This window comes from Lucilia sericata, unplaced genomic scaffold (genome assembly GCF_015586225.1).
Source record: "Lucilia sericata isolate MDLA Ls3-8-SP2 unplaced genomic scaffold, ASM1558622v1 Contig000165F_arrow, whole genome shotgun sequence".
Taxonomy (NCBI): domain Eukaryota; kingdom Metazoa; phylum Arthropoda; class Insecta; order Diptera; family Calliphoridae; genus Lucilia; species Lucilia sericata.
Genome location: NW_023994194.1, coordinates 534070 through 556293, shown reverse-complemented (window position 1 = coordinate 556293; position 22224 = coordinate 534070). Strand labels below are relative to the sequence as shown.

Genomic DNA, 22224 nt, shown 5'->3' with positions numbered 1-22224 from the left:
CCTTTTTATAAACCTATAAATATTATTTACAATTTTTTTTTATATATAGTGGCTTGTTGTTGTTGTTTAATACTTGTTTTATTTTCACGGCAAATTTAAAATTACTCTATAAGCTCTGTTTGCATAAGTTTTATACCTTATTTTATACCTTCCTTAGCGGGCTGTTTAGCAGCTTTTTAAAAGTTTTTTTTTTTTAACAAACACCTGTTTTTTTGTAATTTATTTGCTTAATTTTTTTTAAATTTTTATGTTGGGTTTTTTTTCCTAAAATTTCTTTTCACATCACATTTTTAATTATTGTCCAAAATTGTTGTTTTAATTAATAATTTTTTTTTATATAATGTTTTTACTATAATTTTTCCTGTTTAATTTCTTAAAATTTTAGCAAAATTTAAGGTCTGAGAGAAAGCTTAGGTGTTTGTTGCTGCAAATGTTGCTCTCTGAAAGCGATCAGAGAACGAAACGCTGAGAGCGGCGAAGTTGTGTTGACATTATTTGGTTTATTGTTTTGTTCTTGATTATGATGTATTGGTTGTTGGGTTTGTTGTGTGGGTGGAGGCGTATCTAGGCGCGATTGTCATGGCTTGCCGGGCGATAATTTGCCAGAGTTCGATGAGGACGAAGACGAATTGGAATTGTGCGAAATGGGTCCTAAACTATGATGCAAACTAGGCTGTGCGGAGGGTGAGGTCTGTACCACATCACAGCCCATGGATGAGGTGGTGCTAGAACCGGAGGGTGAGGCTCCTGAAGGCGGGACTTGATGGGCTTGATGATGCTGTTGACCAGTGGTTAAACTAAGCGGGTTAAAATGTGGTGCTCCTGCTGCGGCTCCGGTAACGGCTGCTTTCCATAGCAAAGGATTCATGCCCAGGCCATTGTGAGCCGCTAAACTAGCGCCAAAAGTTCTTTGGTGTTCTAGAAATTCCTGTGAGGGGGCACCCAAATGAGCCGCTGCCGCTGCAGCTGGTCCATAAAAGCCTCTATACAAATCAGGCCTAACATAGGGCGAATAATTTGGTATTCTGGCGGCCAAGGGTGATAAAATCTTACCCGGACTAGGATGTTGACCCGGATGACCATAGAAAGCAGGATGTGTGGGTGGCAAATCACTACCGGGAGGACTGTCTTTATTACCCTCTTTGTTGGCATCTTTCGAGGCCATATCCGCCAAAGACCAAATGCGTGGTTTCGCCGCTAGACTAGCTGTGGTGCTGGCAGCGCCGGCCGCATGCAATTGATTCTGTTGGGCCTGATGATGTTGCTGCAACAGCTGCTGTTGGTGATGGTGGTAGGCGGCAATGTCGGGTGGTGAACCTGCTGGTGGTCTAAAGTGATGCAAGGCGGCGGGATGAAACAAAGGATGACCGCCACCGGGCATCATGCCGGGACGATCGTAAAGATCGGGAGAACCATTGGGTGAGCCAGGACGAGAGCCAGACCATTCACTGTTACCCTCACCAGGCATGCGATGATCTTTGTCTTCATTAGAACCCAAACCAGAATCTTTGGCATCTATAATGGAACAGAAAAGAAAACGCAAAGAAAATTTTGTTTAAAATAGGTTTAACAAATAGTAATTTTAAGGAGCTAGAGATCCTTATTAAGAGTAAAGTTTTCTTGTTTTTTGTTATTTCCAACACTTACCTAATACATCATTATCATCTGTACTCTTATGATCATCATCATCTAGATTACAATCATCATCATCTACCCGATTTCGTGGCTCCCAAGTCATTTTATTTTCTTTCTTCAGTCTTCTGCGAGCATTGGCAAACCACGTCGACACTTGTGTCAAAGTCATTTTCGTTATAATCGCCAACATGATTTTCTCTCCTTTTGTGGGATAGGGATTCTTTTTATGCTCATTTAACCAGGCTTTCAGCGTTGAGGTTGTTTCACGGGTGGCATTTTTACGGCGGGCACCATTTAAATCCATGCCATAACTGGAAAGAGAGGAAAAAAAGGAAAAAAGAGAAATTAGTTTTATGTTCAAGAAAGCTTTTTGAGGGAGAGCTTTATAAAGCTAACTAAAGGGAAGTGATCCTGCTTTATAAAGCTTTTCAAGTTAAAAGAGAGAATTTTAAAAAAAGTTGTAAACATTTTGGTTTTTTTCTTAAATTTCTTGTTTAAATTTGAGTTTAATGTGTTTTCTTGTTTATAATTGTTGCTGCCATAATTAGCACGTGTGTTGTTTTAATGGTCTTGTTGATCATTTTACACTTTTGTTGTTGTTGTGCTTTGCTGTTGCCATAAAATTTGCTACAATTTTAATTGTCTGCCATTAATAATTGTGTTACTTGCAACTTGTATGTCTGTGTTGCAAAATTACTTTTTTTTCTTTCGTTTAAAATTTTAATAAAGCCTTAATTTATGTTATTGTTTTTACAACAATGTTATTGTTGTAGCTGTTGTTGCTCAATTTACACATGCTTTTATGTTTGGTGGTCATTTTTATAGAGCAATTTTGTGGCTTTTAGGCAACGTTATGGACGGCAACGATGATACCATGACAACGAACCAACAATTTTCATATCAATATTTAAACAATCCACAACATATCCACAATTGCTGTACACCAAAAAAAAACGAAACAAAAAGTGGCATGCAACAGCCAACAATTATTGTAAAATGAAAGTTATCAGCTACAACAAAGCAGCAGCAAGTGCAAATAATGGCTTAAAAGGTCCTGTTAATAAGGACGTTACCATTTTACATCCATACTAAAGACAAAAAGACTTCAACATAAAATGTTGCTATGTTTTTTAGCAACAACAACAATAACAAAAATTGTGTTTATTAAAAAAGTATGTTTCGTTATTAATTAGAATTTTAATTAACACCTGCAATTTTGTATTTTTTTTTTTTTTTTGTTGCTGTTGTTTTCATTCATTATTTTATAGCTGAAGCTTCTACTTGTTAAATATAAATTTTATTTTAATATTTTTTTTCAACCAACATGACTCAACTTGTTTTAGGTTTTATACTTGGCAAGAGTTCAGTTGTTGTGACAAACACTTGGGCTAACTGACTGTCTGTCTATCTGTCCGTCTGTCTGTCTGTCTGTCTGTCTGTCCGTCCGTCCGTCCGTCCGTCGTTATGTATGAGTCTCAGTATCATGCGGTAATGTATTTTTTTCTTACATTGTCTGTCTCTACGTGACGGGATGTTTTAAATTGTTTAATTGCCTTCTTAAGCTGGAAATTAATAAGTTTTGTTTTTGTATTTATTTTTTATTAAATTATAGAAAAAAAAATTGTGTACCAACAAATTATTACTGTTATTTAAAATGCAACTAAGAGAGGAAGTAACGGTCATTTGTATGGGATGTAAAAAATGCAAAAAAAGTTAAAATTTTGTTAAAATTTTTTTTGTTAAATGTTTGATTGAATGTTGTATAATGCAATTTATGAATGAAATTTTTATTACGAAATTGACGCAAAAACTGCTGCTGTGTGTTTTTTTGTTTCTTAAACAATAAATAGAAGCTTGTTGTTTACAATTTAAGCTTAAAGTAGTAAAAAAAAGTACTTTACAGAGATTTCAAATTGTTAATTTTTTTACAAAATTTTTGTTATAAAACAACCCACTGTGCCAGTCAAAGAATTTCTTTTAATCATTTCAATTCTTATACTTAAACTTGTCGATTTTAAAACTAAAAAAAACTACCAACTAAGGCATTCTTATATTTTTCTCATAACACAACCCATTGTGCAGCAAAAATTTAAACTTTAAACCCAATGGTTTCATTCTTAAATTGTTATGAAAAAAAAGCTTAGTCACATTTCATAAGATAAGCCAAAAATTGTATAAAGCTTTTTTTTAATAATTCAAATTTTTAATGAGTTATTAGGAAATTTAGCAAAAACACAATTAAAGCGTTAGGCGCTCAATGAAACAGAAATGTTTAAATTCTATTTAAATTAGCTGGACAATAATAGGGGACACAACAATTACAAAAATTGGTCTATAAATAACAAAGGCAAACCTATTTAAACACATTTTAACAAAAAGTACCAAATTAGGTACTATTTGGTTTAAATCGAGCATTAAAAGAGATTTTGTAGAAAAATAAGGATTTCTTTAAATAAAAAATTTTAAATATTAAAATAAATACACTTTCTTAAGAAAATCCTTACAGCTAGGCTCTTAATATTATTAAAAATTAAATTGTAAAAATTTGAGAAATTTATCAAATATAAGCAAATACACAATTAAAGCGTTAGGCAGCAAATAAACTACTAATAACAATCTTCATTTAAAATTTGCTAGATACTAATATGGGACACAAGTATGACGAAAATTGGTCTGCATATAACAAAGGAAAACATATTTAAACACATTTTACCAAAAAGTACCAAATAAAGTACTATTTGGTTTAAATCCACAAACAAAAGAGATTTTAAATAAAACTAAGCATGTTTTTTAAATAAAAAATTATAAATATTGAAAGCAAAACGCTCCCTTAACAAAAATCATACTTTTTGGCTCTCTATTTAAAGAAAATCTTTAAGAAATTTGGTACTTTTTTTCCCAAACTAAGAAAAATGTTAGTTATTTTTCAAAAACTCTATACATTTGAGTTAGTAAAGGGCAACTTAAACTGCTAACTAGAAATTTCATTGACTATAGTAATATTTTAAAGGTTTTTACTTTAACAGACCTTTCCCTTTATTTTCATTCACTTCAAATCTAACAAAAAAAAGTACCTGTCTCATTTGATTTCAAATTGTTTCTTATTATTTCAATACGTTTGGTTCATAATTAAATTTTTGTATTTTAATATTAATATTCTATGTAAGTATTTCTCATATCTAATATGTTTAGAATATTGAATTAAAAAAAAATAATTTTGCTTTGGCATACATTTTTTTTTTCAATTTCAATTTTACTCCCACTCACTTTATTGTATGTATTTTTTTTTGTTGAAAATTATGCACATTGCATTGAAGGCCATAAAAAAATATTAATGTACATTTTACAAGTACAATTGTAATGTATTATTTTCTTTTTTTATTATTATTTCTTGTTTGTATAAGTATTTGTGTTGTACAAGAGGCGCCTCAAAGTAATAAAACCCTTTTTTTGGTTTGAGAAAACTATTTAAAAGAACTCTTAAACTATGTAGTAGGGAAATACTATAGTAAATGATCGGGGCTCTATGGCTATAAAAATATTTGTAAATATTAGAGACAATTGAATGAAAGTGCGTGATGTTGTTGTCAAGAATATATGTAAATATTTGGGTTTTTGGAGGCGTTAAAAGGGCGCTTTGGTTTATTTAAAGGCAATTCCAGTTCGGTTAACAAATTTATGGTTTGAAGTTCATAGAGCTCTTAACACTTTTGATTTAGTTTCTTTAGTCCGCAATGGGTTTTTGTTTTTGTACTAAAGTCAGTACGATTGTCTGCCCTTTCCGGCTAATGTCTGTCTGTCTGTCTGTCTGTCTGTCTGTCTGTCTGTCTGTCTGTCTGTCTATCTATCTATCTATCTATCTATCTATCTATCTATCTATCTATCTATCTATCTATCTATCTATCTATCTATCTATCTATCAATCTATCTATCTATCTATCTATCTATCTATCTATCTATCTATCTATCTATCTATCTATCTATCTATCTATCTATCTATCTATCTATCTATCCATCTATCTATCTATCTATCTATCTTTCTGTCTGTCAGTATGTTCTTATTCGAGTTTTGCTGAAAATTATGCCCAAAAATTGAGCAAAAACTTAGCAAACTCAAGTAAAATTCCATCATCTTTTACCAGAATCATCTAACTTTCCCTGCATTTAATTATTTTCAAACCTTAAAAACCTTTATAAATTTTTAATAATTTTCATCTCTTTTACATTCCAATAGTTTTTTTAACATAATTATCTATTTAACATCAAAACTTACCTATTAAAGGGATAACCAAAGGCAGCATCATAGGGATGATATACAGAGGGATAAGGCCAAGGAGCACCACCAGCAACAAGATTTTCTTTTAAATCCAGACCACCCTAAAATGGAAAACAGGAATTCATAACAATTAATACAAATTTAAAAAGTCATTCTTTTAAAAAAAAGTATAAATATGATAATAATACAAAGTATATTTTACAAAATCATTGGTTCCAAAAAAAAAACAGAAACATGTTAAGACCTTGAACTTAAATTATTTAATAATCATGTTTAACAAATAATTAATTTATTTCAATACAGCAGCCAACAACAACAAAAAAAAACAATACCTAGAACAACATATGATCTATAACAATAAAACAACAAGTGTTTTAAAACATTTAATTTAATTTATTAAAGCAAAATATAAATTTTAATCTTAAAACGTAATAATAGGCATCAATCTCTACTTATAAAATGCGTAGTTTCTTGATTTTTTCTTTAATGTCTTTTTGTTAAGCTGATAATCTTTTGCATTTCGTTGACTATTATATAAAATAATTATTTCTTTAGAAAACAAAAACACAAAAAAAAAACTTTAAAGATTAAATTTTTACTAATTTAATAGATTTAAGAAAAAACAAAAGCAAAAACAACAACATATTTTAAAATAAACTTTATTAAAAATTAATGAAGGAAGACCTCACGTTTTATGAACAAAGTATTAAAACAAATGGGAAGTTGATAAGAAAATGTATTATTTTTAAAATATATTGAACTTTGCCTTAAACTAAATGAGAATTATAAATATTAAATGCTTATAAAGTCTTTATAAATATACTTTATATAAGTTTTAACATTTTAAACAACGATCTTATATGAATCCACACACAGTAGTCCATTGTTTGTGGATAAAGTGTGTAAATACGTTTTTTATATCTACATAAAATCGTAAAAGTAAAAATTTATCACACCTTTTTAAACATAAATTCAGCTGAAAAATGTACGTGCATCATTTGCTAAATGTTGCTTAATACAGCAGAAGAAAAAGGTAAAAGACAAACACCCTGCACCAAAAAAAAACGAACAAAAAAAAAAGCACATACAGTACATACAACAAAAATTTACGACAAAACAGTAGTCATATCTTAAGACAGCTTAAAAATATATATTTTACACACAATTTACATACATGTATTTACTTTATTATCTACATAAGTAAATATGTATGTACATGTAAGTAAGTTAAGTTATGTATCCATAGGTATGCAGTTATTTTTGCGTACACGCAACTACAAATTTACAAAATTCTTAAAAATCTGTTTAAGCAAAAAACTTTATAAGATTTTTAACATGATTTTTAAAAGCTTTACTAAATTTTAGTTGGTTTACTAGGTTTATTATAAAGTTTGCTCTATTAGGATAAAAATAAAGCTTTAGAACAGTAGATAATGTTTAGAAAGCTTTTCTAAAGCTGTGTTAAAGCAGCCGTAGGGGATTAGCTTTAAAAGATTTAAATGTTGTAGTAACATGACTAATGAAAAGAGAACTCTTTAGTTGTCTGCCTTAAATATGACATAAAGGTGACAATATTTCTTTTACTAGACACAAAGAACCAGTTATGTAACTAGTTTGAAGGAATCTACTGTTCCTTTAAGGTATTAAACTCTTGGAGATAGACAAATTCCTCCCCCTAAAACAATAAAGTCAGTTTTCAGCTATATACGAGAACTAGTTCCAGCAATATTATTAAAAGCTTTTGTCAAGTCACACTATCAACAAAATCTTTAGTACAAAGTAAGAAAGCTTTTAAACTAGTAACAAGAGTAGTCAGAACTAGTTCTAGTTATACTATCAAAAGTTTTCACCAAATCGTTCCATCAATACTCTTAAAAGCTTTTGTCAAGCCGCAGTAACAACAAAGGCTTGATTACAAAGTAAGAGAGAGCTGTTAATCTAGTAGCAAGAATCTTTTTAAGAATCCCAAAGAACCACTTACAGAACTAGTTCTAACAATACTATCAAAAGCTTTTGATAAGTTGCAATAACAACAAAAGCATGATTGCTTGATTGCTTTACCCATAGAAAGGAATTAGTTCCAGCAATACAGTTAAAAGCTTTTTTTATCAAGTCGAAGTAACAACAAAGACTTGATAGCAAAGTAAAAGAGCTTTTAAACTAGTAGCAAGAGTCTCAGTTCCTGCAATAATATCAAAAGCTGTCGCCAAATCGCAATAATAACAAAAGCTCGATTGATTAATTACTTCTACCCAAAGAAACAGTCAGGGCAAAAGTTCTAATAATGCCGTCAAACGCTTTAGCATAATAGCATTAACCAAAAAAGCTTGAGTGCAACCAAAGACAGCTTTCAAGCTAGTATCGAAAGTATTACCTCTGAAGTATTAGAAGAAATCACTTTAAAAAATTACAAATTTCCCTTTGAAGGTCCTTCCAGTACATTGCTCCTATAGTAAAAGTCACAAATTCATAAATTTCAATAAGAAACAAAGCCATCTTTGATCGTTAACTACCTGTTTACCCAGACTCTTGACTGTCATACAGACATTTAAATATTCTATTTACAACATAATTTCCAAATGGGACAAAAACTATTAAAAACCCTTGAAAATCAATTACAAAAACCAGACAAAATTCTATTTACATTAAAAATTCATTCAATATTTCAAAAAAAAAATCAATGCAATATTATAACAATAATGGGACAATGTTTTAACAAGTAATTTAAAAACATTTAAAAATCCAGTAGTTGTTGTTGCAGTATTTACTTAATACATAATCAATATTTAAACATATTCCCTTAACACAGTTAAAATGTCTGGATATCAAGCTGTGAACACTTTACACTCTGGTTTTGCACACAACCAACAAGTATTTAAACACAACAACAATAACAACAAGACATTGCAGCAACTTTAAAGATACATAATGAGAGTATAACAATTTGTGTGTTTGTAGCAAACTATTAAAAGATTTTTAAAAACTGATAGTTATAAATATTTTTCAAATTTTTTTTGGGTGTCTGTATGTTTGTACACATTACAAAACCACCATAAATTGTCTGATAATGATGATGATTTGTCTTGTTGCTTTCTTATAGTCTAGAGAGAAAGAAAGAAAAAGGTCCCTGAAATGTCTCCGTCTGGGTCATAATAATTTTCTCTGGCGTCTTGTGTAATATATTGGATTTTCTCTCTATTTTCCTTAACAAATGTCGCAATTTTTGGTTAATGTTTAACTATTTTATTTGTAAATTTAACTATAGTTGTAGTTGTAGTCTGTTAAAGTTTGAATATTTAATTTTCAAGATTTTAATCTTGTTTAATCGTCAATGAAGATGAAAAAAATAGGTAAAATATCAAGTTGTTGTTGTTGTTGCAGGGGAAAATTGTTAGAGGTCAAATGTGTTTGAGTTTAAAATGAGGAAATGTTGGGTAATTTTCAAACGAAATTTTTTTAGTTAAATGATCTTTGAGATAGGATTCATGCATTAGTTTCAGATAAATAGCGAATTGTAATTGATTTGTTTAAATAACTTATTGGTATAAAAAGCCCATTATGGCGAGAGAGTTTCATTGCTGAGAGAGCTCGGAGAAATCTTCTTCCTGGAAGCTACTAAAACAATGTCGGGAAAGGAGGCCAAAGAACCAGTAATGGAAGCTTTTGCCAAGTCGCAATAATAAAAAAGCATTATTGCTTGATTGCCTTTACCCAAAGAACCAGTATGTAATGTAACTAGTTTTAACAGTGCTATCAAAAGCTTTCTCCTAGTCGTTATAACAACAAAAGCTTGATTACAATGTAAGAAAGCTTGCAGAACTAATAGTAAAACTACTAAAATATCCCTATAGAACCAGTCATGTAACTAGTTCTAGTACTCTATCAAAAGTGCTAGTAATGCTTGCAAGAAAGCTTTTGTCAAGTAGCAATAACAAAAGCATTTTTGCTTGATTGTCTTTACCCAAAGAACCAGTCATATAACTAGTTCCAACAGTACTATCAAAAGCTTTCTCGAAGACGTAATAGCAACAAAATCTTGATTACTGAGAAAGCTTTCAGAACTAGTAGTAAAACTTCTAAAATATATATATATATATATAATATGTAACCAGTTACGTAACTAGTTCTAGTGATCTTATTAAAAGGTAAGAAGTTTTAAGTAAATTTTAAGCTACACAAGTACACAACTCACAAAATTGGACTAGAGAAATGTGAAAAATGCAGAGCATGTGGTGAGGATAGAGTTGAAAGTAGCTTTCAACAATTTTGGGGCGATATAACATCCCTAGAAAACAATGATTAGAGAATTTTAAGTAAATAGTTCTTTGATACTCTTTAAGGGTAATCCACTTTCTTTTAAGCAAATTTCCCTGTAAAGAAGACTACACCAGATCTGATAGCGGTCTAACCTTTTACCGATATTTACGATGTTACACATAAAAATGTCCAAAGAAACTAAACTTTGTTTCTTAAATCATTATTTTGCAACTATTTTAAGTTAGTTAAGTTTTGAAACTTAAAGCTTAAAGCTTTTAAAGAAAATTACTTTGTTTTTTATTAAAGTCTTTAGGTTTTTAGTAACAGTTTTTTTATTACTATTTCCTTAATGGGTTTTTGGCTTAAAAATACTATTTATTTAACCGCAATATTTTGCTTTAAGCCATTTTTTTTGTGCTTTGCTCTTCTCCAGCTTTTTATTTTCCTTTTCCGTTGTATTGTTGTAATATTTGGCCATAACAAACTTTGACAAATCACTGTTTGTGTATGTTAAAATAACACTTTTCTTAGCTTTACAATAACCCCCCAAAAAAAAAACTGAAAGCAGGGTTGGAAAAGTTGAAACTAAGAAAACTAATTTTCTAAGCCTGGCGCTAACTTTGAATAAATATATGATAAACATATGTAATGGTCATAGTGTGCAGAATATGACAGTTGAATATCAACAAAATCTATGCATAAATAGCTGACAATTTCACATTGCCAACCCTGCTGCCGCTTTTTTGATGATTAGACTTTAACGCCAAAAAAAGAATAACACAATTTGTTATAAAGGTTTGTGGGGTTTTTTAGCTTTTAGTCCTTTTTTGCTTATTTTACACAACAATGGTGGTTAGTTTCAACAATGTTACAGTTACTTTTTTGTGTGCTCTTAACGAGAACAGGGAGGGGCTTTTGTAGAAATAACGTTTTTTTCGCTTTACTCCCTTAAGGATATAAAAACGACTCTCATATGAGTGTTTAACAGACACATGTTTATGTTTTAAAGAGTTCTTTTTTTGGCCACTTTAAGGGAGAGTTTTAAAAAACCATATTGAATTTTATTTTTTTAGGGTAAAACTAACAAAATTCAAGTGGTTTTAAAGTTTGCTTTGTTATAATATTTTGATTTGTTATAAAAAAAATCAATTTAAATAAAATTTTTTTTACAAAAAAAACGAAAACACTTTAAGTGTTAGAAAAAACATCAAGTGTTTAAAGGTGTTGAGGGAATTATGTAAAAATTTCTAAAAATTTTCAACAAATTAGGGCGCCACATTAAACACAAACTAAGTGTTTTTTAATTTCTTTTTCTAGGCATTCGAAAAAAACAATTTTATTTTGCCTTTTAAACAACAGAAAAAGTGTTAAAAAATGTTTTTATTTGCTTTAACAAGTTAAAGATGAATGAAAATCTCCCCAAAACCATATGCCACAAATGTTTATAAAACACCTCAAGGAACCAAAGACTATCAGAATGAAGCTGTACGCACACACACATGCTGTCACCGCTTGTTGTGTTGACAAATTTATTAATAAGGCTTTAATATGCTAAACTAATAAGATTTACAGTTTTCAAGAAATATTTTTTTTGTGTATAATTTAAAAAGGCGGCGGCGGTGTCTCTTTAAATTTAGTTTAATGTTCTCATTTTTTTCCGTTTAATGTTTTTATATGCCTTATGCTCAAAGTGACATGTGATGTCAAAGTAATGACTTCTTTAAGTCTCTATGACATTTGATAATGATGTCTAGTTGCTATTACTGCTGCTGCTTCTTTAGTTTGTAATGGCCATGAAAAATTGTTCCATTTTATATATGTCACCCCCCCCCCCCCCCCCCCCTTCTTCAATTTTTTATTCTAATAAATTTTCCAATTTCTCAAATATTTAAATGACTAATTATATGTAGAATGATTTATAGCAGGTTTGAAAACGGCAGGTCCCCTTCAAAAAAGCATAAAATTACTTTTCAAAATAAAATTAATTACAAATGAAGGCACGCGGGAAATGACATTTTATTTTGAAATAAAAAAATGGAAATAATTTCAATAATTTCTAACAAACTATGTATATAGGGGTGTTGAGTAGAATATTTATGTAATAAATATTTTAAAATTCCATCAATATTAAATAGATAAATTTTTAATAATTTTATGTTTAGAAAACAATAGACGCTTTAAACGTTTTAATTAAAATTAACCCTTAAAGGAGCTAAAAACATTTTAAAAAGTTTACACTTTTAATATAAAGCAAAAAGGCGTGGCAATATAGCTAAACTTGATAACATGCTTAAAGCTTTAAGCTAAAGCTAAGAGTTACTAACAAGCAAGCAAATTAGATTGCTGGAGTGTCTAAATCTAAAACATTTTAACAGTAACAGCTTAAAACTTATTTCTTTTGATGAAGATCTAAGAGTTTTTTTTTAATGTAATCGTGCTTAAAGCTTTAAGCTAAAGCATAGAGTCAGTAAGAAGCAAGCGAATTAGATTGCTGAAGTGTCTAAATTTAAAACTTTTTAACAGTAATAGCTTAAAGCTTATTTATTATGATAAAAGTCTAAGGGTTAAACTTAAATCTCTTGAATTGTTAACAAGTTTTTCTAATCTAATCGTATTTAAAGCTTTAAGCTAAAGCTGAAAGTTACTAACAAGTGAAGCTGAAGTGTCCAAATTTGAAACTTTTTAACATAAACAGCTTAAAGCTTATTTATTAAGCTTCCATTTCAAGAGTTTTGAACTATAAACAAGTTTTTCTAATCTAATCGTACTTAAAGCTTTAAGCTAAAGCTGAGAATTACTAACAAGCAAGCAAATTAGATTGCTGAAGTTTCCAAAACTGAAACTTTTTAACAGTAACAGCTTAAAGCTTTTTTACATTGACAAACGTCTAAGGGTTAAACTTTCAGCAAAAACTCTTGAACTGTAAAGCTTTGAAGCTTTAAACTAAAGGTGAAAGTTACTAACAAGCCAGCAATTAAATTACTGAAGTATCCAAATTTGAAACTTTTTAACAGTAACAGCTTAAAGCTTATTTGTTATGATAAACGTCTAAGGGTTAAACCTGAAACTTGTTAACAGTAACAGCTTAAAGCTTATTTACTTTAATAAACGTCTAAGGGTTAAACTTCCATCCAAAACTCTTGAACTGTAAACAAGTTTTTAAACAGTTGTTTCAGATACACCTCTCTTTTTGGGCTTTTTTTTTTTGAACAATAAAATTTGCTGATTGTTTAAACTTTAAACAAATAAACATAAAAAATAATTTGCATAACAAATTATATGCACAAAAATGTATAAAAAAAAATAATAATAAAATTAAATTAAAATCAATAAATTGTCTTTCAGGCGTTTTTTCAACAAATCAACACAGTACCAAAATGATGTTAAGTTTTTTTTTCTCTTTTGGCCACAAAAAAGGTGATTAAAAACGTTTAAGAAAAAAGCTACAAAAAACCAAAAAATTTAACGAGCTTGATATAAACCAAAAAAAAAAATTTTGTTATGTTCAGAAGAAAAAAAAAACACAGAAAAAATAATAAAATCACAATATAAAAAAACATAAAATTAATGACATTATTTTTTGGTTAAAAATGTTAAAAAAGAAATCAACAACAATTTTGCTTTTAATACAAAAAAAAAAAATTAGGAAAAAATATTGTTTTAAAACATTTAACATTTGAAAAAGTGTTCAACAACATGTTCTGTTTTAGTCTAGACTCTAGAGGATTTCTTGAAAATTTTCTTTCAAATGTTAATTTCAAAAACGCCATATGTTTTTGTTGTGCCTAAAACATGATTTTCAAAACCACTTAAATAAACAGCACGAGCCAATATAAGTTTTAAATTTAAAGGGTCTGAAATATTTGTTTAACAAATTCCCTAGAAATTGTTTAAATTCCTCAGAAATTTAAGAATTCTAAACAAAACTCTTAAAATTGCTAAGAGTTTCTCTTAAAATTTTAAAAATTTCAAATAAATAAATAAACACTTACCGGATTTGCATAAAATTGCGGCTGTTCAGCACCCATACCCGACAAATACGCTGACATACCCTCGGGATAGACGCCCAAAGGCACACCACCAGGTCCCGCTACTAGACCACCGGCGGCCGCTAGTCTTTGATAACTTAACATATCGTATTGGCAGGAGCATAATGTTTGACCACTAACAGGATCTGTATATATTGTACGACCCGTATCACAGCAACGATTACCCGATGAAGGAGCACCCGGTGCACCGGGTGTGGGAGGCGGCGGTGGAGCACCCGTTGAACCCGGTGCCAAAGGGCCAGGTAATACTGATGTGGGTGGTGGACCACCGGCCGCTGAACCGGGACCGCTAGATGTCAAGGCGGACGATGATGAACTGTAGGGAGTGGCGGGAGAAACGGAACGCGCGCCCGGCGGTACAGTTGATGTTACAGCCATTGCGTTGGCAACAGAGGGCGTGGTTAGGGAGGCGGTTGAAGACGGCACGGCGGCTACAACGGCAGCAGCAGCTGCTGCAGCGGCGGCGGCGGCAACTGCAGTGGCGTTTAATGAAAGTGAAGTTTGTTGCTGTTGCTGTTGTGTGCTATGCGTATGACTGTTGGTGCTTAAATTTGTAGGTTGGGTCTGTAGGCTCTGATGCAAAGGTGTTTGTGTGGAGGTGGGCGATGCACTTGGTCGAGTTGAAACGGCATTCTGTAAGAAATATTAAAGAAAAATAATAATTATTTATTTGTTATTATTTTAAAATAAATAACTACATTTTTAATTAACACAAACTCGTGTGTAATTTTATAAGTATCTAGCTTGTTTAAAAAAAAAGCTTATCTCTTATAACTATTTTGCTGCTTGTCAATAGTTTTAATGATAAGAAATCGTTAACTGGTGTTACTACTCTTTAGCTGCTCAACACCTAAAAAGGGTTGTTGTTTGTCTATAGAAATTTAAAAATAAAAATCAAACAAACAAACAAATCACTACTTACTTACTTACTTATATTCTGGCTTAAGCAAATACATATATCAATGATTAAACATCTAAAGTATACAATTTACAACGAGTATATGTTTTTAATAAAAGCCGACAAATCATGTTCATATAACAACCCCCCACCCCTCTCTCTCTGCTCCTATACCTAACCTAAAGGGTTTACTACGTTAATAAGACGTACAACATTGCTAGCTGGCTGGCTGACTGGCTGGCAACTATTGCTGTCTTGGAAATTGTAAATCTAAACGATTGACATCAATGATTTTAAATTATACATACAATTGCTTTAACAACCACTTCAGCTAAACTCTATACCAACAACTCTAATAAACCATTTGACGTTTTCAAATGTTACATTTAAACTAAAAATTGTTTACATTGTCAGCCAGCCGTTATCCCTACATTTAGGAGGTTTCTTTCTTTTATTCCAGTTTTTTTACGATTTTATTGTCAACACTTTTAGTTTAGTTTTAATATGATTTTTCGTTTAATTTTATCAATTTTCTAGAGTTTGAATTTTTTGTTTATAAGTGTTGTTGTATATGTAGTAGATGGTTAGATCTGTTTTGTTTGGTTTTAATAACCGGCGTTTTGTTTATATTTAATCTTTTCTTTAGATTGAGAGATAATTTTAACAGTTTTTTGTTTATTTGTCCTATACATACATATACATATGTATGCTTTGTTTTGTGCTGTTGTAAGGGTTTAAAGTAAAAAATGCCGCCTTAATCTGTTTAATAATCAGTCCCTATCGAAATTGAAATTAAATTAAAAAAATAGAAGAAAAAAACAAAACATTTTAAGTGTTAAAGAATTCTAATGTTAGGTTTTGGCATTGAATTAAACATAGGTTGCATTACTTGAAAATGTTGGTTTTTAGGCAAAATATTGAGAAATCCCTTAGTAAACGAAAAAGCTTAAGCAAATCTTGTAAAAGCTATTATTTATGTTAATCTAAGTTTAATAGAGAGTTTAGCTAAAACAGATTTATTTCCTTTTCTCTGATTAGTTTAGATTTCTAGCTTAATTAAACCTGGTTTAAACTTAGCCTGTTCAATTTGAAATTAATTTTGTGAAGCTTAATTTAAGCTTCAGAAAATCATATATGTAAAAGCTATTATTAATGTTAATCTAAGTTTAATTGACCAGATTTGTTTGATTAGTTTAGATTTCTAGCTAATTAATCCTGGTTTAAACCAGTTTCTGAAGCTTAATTTAAGCTTAGGAAAATCATATAATAGCTATTATGTATATTAATCTAAGTTTAATTAATAGTTTGCTAAAACAGATTTGCTTCTAATATATTTATTCCTTTTCCTGATCTGTTTAGTTTTCTAGCTTAATTAAACGTGGTTTAAACTTAGGCTGTTCAATATGTCAAATTAGTTTTCAGAAGCTTAATTGAAGCTTTATAAATTTTAGCAAACTTTAAGCTTCTGAAAGTATGTTACTGGGGAACAGTTGTTTCAATAGTATTTAACTTAAGTTGAGATTAAGCTTTTTGTTATTAAAAACAAAAACAGTTCGTTTAATAAAGCTTTTATTACAGAAAAGTTTAATTTTTAACTTCAGTTCAAACAAAATGAGAACAAAATCAAGTTCAAATGATATTAAAAAATTCAAGGTAAATCAAAATTAGTTTCACCAAAGTTTTGTTAGCAAACTTGGATTCATTTAAGCTTTAAAAGTCAATAAAAGCTTAAGTTAACTTTGAAGCTCCTTAAAGTATTTTATTGTTTTTAGAATTAAAGTATAAACAATATTGTTTCCTTAAAGCCTTAAAAATATGCAACAATATTTTGTTTAAAAGAAAGCAAACAGTTGGTTTAAAGGGTTCCCAGATCCTAGGTAACGAATTAAGGAGAAAACAAAGCAAATGAAAGCTATTAAAAGAAACTTAAGAAAATGTTTATAATTTTTCGGTAAATAATTGTTTGCCTAAAAGTATGCTAAAAAAGTTTTATTAGTATTCAAATATTCAAACCCGATTAAACTTGAAGCTAAGGATTAAGATTAATTTAAACTTTTTTTGGTTTAGCACAAGGTAAAATTTCAGTTTACTAATAGTATTTGAAAACTTAGTTTATAGTGTAAGTGTAAGCTTTTTGGCCTTAAAGTATGCAGTAAATGTTATTAAGTAGTGTAAAAATAAAGAATCCCATTAATAACGAGTTTATAATTAAGACTAACTTAAACTGTAACTAGATAAAACTTCAGCTTTTAGAAGATGTAAAAAGAATCTTAAGAAAATGTTTATAATTTTCTGGTAAATAGTTCGTTTAAGCTTTTTGGCCTAAAAGTATGCTTTAACATGTTCTATAGAAATGAAAATATTTAAACTTGATTAAATTCTAAATTAAAAATTAAGATTAATTTGTTTTAGCACCAGCTAAAGGTGTTCCTTTTAACTTTAGTATTTAATAAAACTATTGATTTTTAACCATATAGTTTTTATAAGCTTTTTGGCCTTAAAGTATGCAATAAATGTTATTGAGAGTTGTAAAATAAAGAACTAAGTTAAAATCGAGTTTATAATTAAGATTAAGTTTAAAACTAGACAATAGTTTAGCTTTAAGAAGAAGTAAGAGAAACAGTTCAAAGAAATTCACAATAATGATTTTTTAATGTTAACAATTTAAGCCTTAAATTATGCTATACCTAAACTTTTAAACTGTAATTAGGTTAATTTAAGGCTAAAGGACCAGTTTTTCTAAAAAAAGAACAGAAGAGAATAGAAATGTTATTGTTCTTTATAAAGTAAAGAAATTTATCACAATAATATCTAAGCAAAATGATTCAGAAGCTGAGCCTTAAACTATGCTACACAAAACATTTAAACAGCTGTTTGGTTAACTTTAGAAATGAAGGACCAAAGAGAAAAAAATTAATAACTGAAAAATCAGTTTTGATTTCATTTAAAGCAAATTTCTTATTAAAAATTTTGTTTCCTGAAAATATTTCACAATTTCTAATATTTTGAAATTTTCTTTAAATTATTAAATATTTTGATTGAAATTTGATTGCTACAATTAACCATAACATTAAGTTTTTTGATGTTTATAACTAAACATTTCATTTAAAATTAATAATAAAAATCCCCCAAAAAATTCTTAAAAATTTGTTTACAATTAAAATTTTATTACTTAGTTAATTAAAAAAGATTTTATTTCTGCTTGTTATTAATAGGTTTTGTTAACAACAAATAATATATAAACTTAATTTGGCAACAATTTTCATATCGATACAATTAAAATAAAACACTAAAAATTTTGTTGTTTTTTTGTTTTTTTTTTTTTTTTTGTTTAACTGAAATATGCTACTACACTAAATGTACAAAAAATAATGAATTTCAATTTTACAACTTGTTTTTGTAGAAAAAGATTTTTTAAAATTTTTTTTTCGTTGTACAAGTTATTTGCTTGGCAAAACAATTCGATTGAAATCAATTAAACTGAAAGCATTTGCAATAAATGAACTACAAACACTTTGTAGCCGGGTAGAGAGACAGTATTGTAGAGAATTTGTGTTTTTGTTCTACTATTAACTACATGACAATCATTTAGCACAAACAACTTGTTGGTTGAATTGCTTTAAGATAACAATGTAGAAAATAACAACAAATAACATCATATATAACATATATAGACTAATATATAATGAGTTAAATAGATACCCAAGGCAGACATAGAGAGGTATATACATATGTATAGGAACAATTGTTTACAGTAGCAATTTACAATATTTTGAAACAACCCCAAAATATATAAAAACTTGTGTTATTTGCTGCTGCCAAAATAATTTTAAAAAAATGTTAAAAAAACTAAAAACAAGTTTAATTATTTGAAATTCTTTAGTTTAGAAAAACGCCAAAAAACATTAATTTATACACTTATCAAAAAAAAACACTATAATAACAAATATTGAGGTTTTATGTTACGAATTCACCTCAAGTCAATTGAAATGGCTGAAATGGGGCGTTACTTAAATTTTGGCAAAAACAAATTATTTTGATTATTTAACTCATGTTTTACGGTTTTGTTTTATTTTAAATGATTTACGCTAAAATTTATTTAATTTTTTTTTTCATTTGTTACGCCATTTTGTGTTTAAACTATATAATTTTTTTATGTTTGATTAAATTATTTATGTGTATGAGGTATAGTTTTATAATATACATGAAAGTAAAATATTTATAAAATATTTATCAAAGGTTTATAGCACAAATTTTTTATGAAAATTTTGATTTATAAACTTTTAATAAAATATTATGGATAAAAGCTTTAAACTGTTTTATAAATGTTTAAATTTTCATGATCAAAGACATTATAAAGAGGTTGAAATACGTTTAGAAAAACTTAAGGGTACTGAAGCTGGGGACACACTTATGACCCAAATTCTGAGATGATCATCTAATGAGTAAGAAATCTATTGAATTTCAACTAAATTGATTTAAATTGAAAAAAGTTTGGCTTGTAGGACAATTTCTAAAGAAAAAGAGCTTGAGTTAATCTCTTTATGTTTAGCGCCTTATGGTATGCTTTAAAATTTAGCCCACAAGAGCTTTTTTAAGCTTAAAAACAGTTTTAAGCTAGAGTCAATCTCTTTATGTTGAAGGCTTTAAATCTTTTGAATTAAAACAAGAATTGTTTTTGAAATTGTTTATATATTTTGGCTCGAAGGACCATTTTTTCAAAAAAGCTTTAGGTTAATCTCAAACAAAAGTTTTATTAAGCATAAAAACCAGATCATACTTGTTCCCGTAAAGGAATGAAATGATCAGACTAAAAATTGACATGTCTACAACAAAAAGGAATTGTGTATACACCTTGGCTCGAAGGACCATTTTTTAAAAAAAGCTTTAGGTTAATCTCAAAGAAAAGCTTTTTTAAGCATAAAAACCAAATCATACTTGTTCTCTTAGAGAGAAGGAATGATGAGACTAAAAATTGACATGTCTATAACAACAACAAAAAGAAATTGTCTATAATTTATGGCTCGAAGAACCATTTTTTAAAAAAGCTTTACAGTAATCTCTTTATGTTTAGCGCTTTATGTTATGGCTTTAAATTTCGCCAGCTCAAAGCTTTTCTAAGCATAGGAAACCAGATCTTACTTGTTCCCTTAAAGGGAAGGAATGATTAGACTAGAAATAGGAAATCATTTGATAAAAAGTTATAAATTTATAGAGCTTTAAAGTTTTTAACTGTTAAATCCAAAAGTCTTTTTGGAAATTAAAAGAAAAACAAAATACTTTTTCAAAATGGAACTTATTTTGAATTTTCATTAAAATTTTTATAACAAATCACTTCACTATTAAAACTAAAATCTTATGAAATCAAGTTTTAGAAAAAGCTTTCACTTGTCAAGGGTTATTTATTTAGAATCTTCATATTTTCATATTTTTCAACCAATCGCTTCACTACTGTTTCTAAAATCTTATAAAATTCAACAACAAAAATAACTTATTTGCAACAAAAAGTACTTTTTTGGTCCTTCGAACCAAGATGTATAAATAACTTTGCAAGCATTGAGTTAATCTTTTTATGTTAGTAAAACTCTCAAACAAATTTTTCACCAAAACACTTGGCTAGAGTTTTTAAAAGCTCTTAAAAACAAAAGGAAGATAAAATTTTAGAAGAATCACTCAAAATCCAGCGGACAAACCAAAAAATAGAACTTATTTGAAAATTTTCAACAGATCACTTCACTATAGTTCCTTAAATCTTGGGGACTCAAAAAGAGTGTATTAAAATCCAATTGTCAGGAGAATGAAAACTCATTTTTTAGTTTTTTTTATGAAGAAAAATTTATAATTTTCAAAATATATTTGAAAAATTTTGAATTGAAAACAGTAAATATTTAAAAAACTTTATTTTCTTTTAAAACAATTTGATTTAAGGCAAAATCCAGAGGCTCGAGAGCGTTAAACTTAAAGAACTTCATAGCAGGCATGGGTAAAGATCAAATCTGATAATAGACAATAACGGAGAATGATGAATTGATCATTAGAAAGCTTTTAAAGTTTTTGGAAGTTTCAGATTCAGATTTCTTTTTAAACTATTTATAGAATCGAGGAAGTCAAACATAAAGACCTTGATTATATATTAATATAAAGTTAAACACTGTTTATAGACAATATCGTAGTATGACAAGTTGATAAATCCATTTCAAGTTTTCGGAAGTTCTAGTTATCCAAAGGCAAGTAATTCAAAAAGTATCCAAATTTCCTTTAGTAGTTTTAAAACCAAACACTTTCTTTTCTAAAACAATATTTGCATAAAAGTTCCCTATAAAAATCGGGCAAGTTTAAGCACTATGTTTGATATTGCTTTCTAGAAAAAGTCTTTTTTTTTTCAACTTAAAAATAATTTTTATAAAAAAATTTAAAAAAAAAATAATATACACACCATTACTAAACACACACCACTTTCATTACTATGCACTGTCATTTAATATAGAGTTTACACACAAAACCAACAAATTGTTAAACAATTAAACTCTTTCAAATAAATTTTTAAATAAAAAGTAACAAAAAAATATTTTGCTTTTTTTCTGCAGTTGAACAAAAATTTGTTTAAATTCTTTTAATGCAAGGATTTTATTAAGAAAATAAAAATCCTTTCTTTATAAAAATTTATTATAAAAACATTTTCTTTTTTTTTGGGAAAACTATTTTCTTTTTGTTAAAAAACACTTTTTTTGTTATAAATAATAACACCGGCGGCAATTTGCTGACGAATATTTTTTCTATGTATTCAATCTTTGGTTATGAAATATTTATTATATTTTTATTGTAAATCCACCATAAATTTATTAAGAAATTTATTTAATTAATTTTTGTTTTAATATTTTTTTTTTTTAATTTAACACTTAAATCCAGCTTTTTTTGTATATTAACGACAACGGTTGTTGTTTGATTTCTTTAACAAAAAGCGTATTTTGTAGGAGCGAGCGTACGTTTTCTTCTTGCTTTACGTTTTATTATTTTTCTTCTTACTGCTAGTAGAAATTTTTATATATTTTTCTTTTTCTTCTTTTTTTTAGAGTAAGAAATAATTTTTTTTTTCTGAAGGGAAAAAA

At 28.7% G+C, this 22224-nt stretch overlaps 1 protein-coding gene across 1 annotated transcript; it reads right to left on the bottom strand.

Moving 5' to 3' along the window:
- Positions 1 to 250: 250 nt before the first annotated feature.
- Positions 251 to 21593, bottom strand: LOC119601448 (homeobox protein araucan). The gene is made up of 5 exons (XM_037952384.1): positions 21552 to 21593; positions 14161 to 14850; positions 5909 to 6012; positions 1648 to 1946; positions 251 to 1515 (listed from the first exon to the last, which is right to left on the bottom strand). Exons 1-5 carry the CDS (start codon positions 21591 to 21593, stop codon positions 578 to 580), a joined length of 2073 nt encoding a protein of 690 aa, XP_037808312.1. The 3' UTR covers positions 251 to 577.
- Positions 21594 to 22224: the final 631 nt, after the last annotated feature.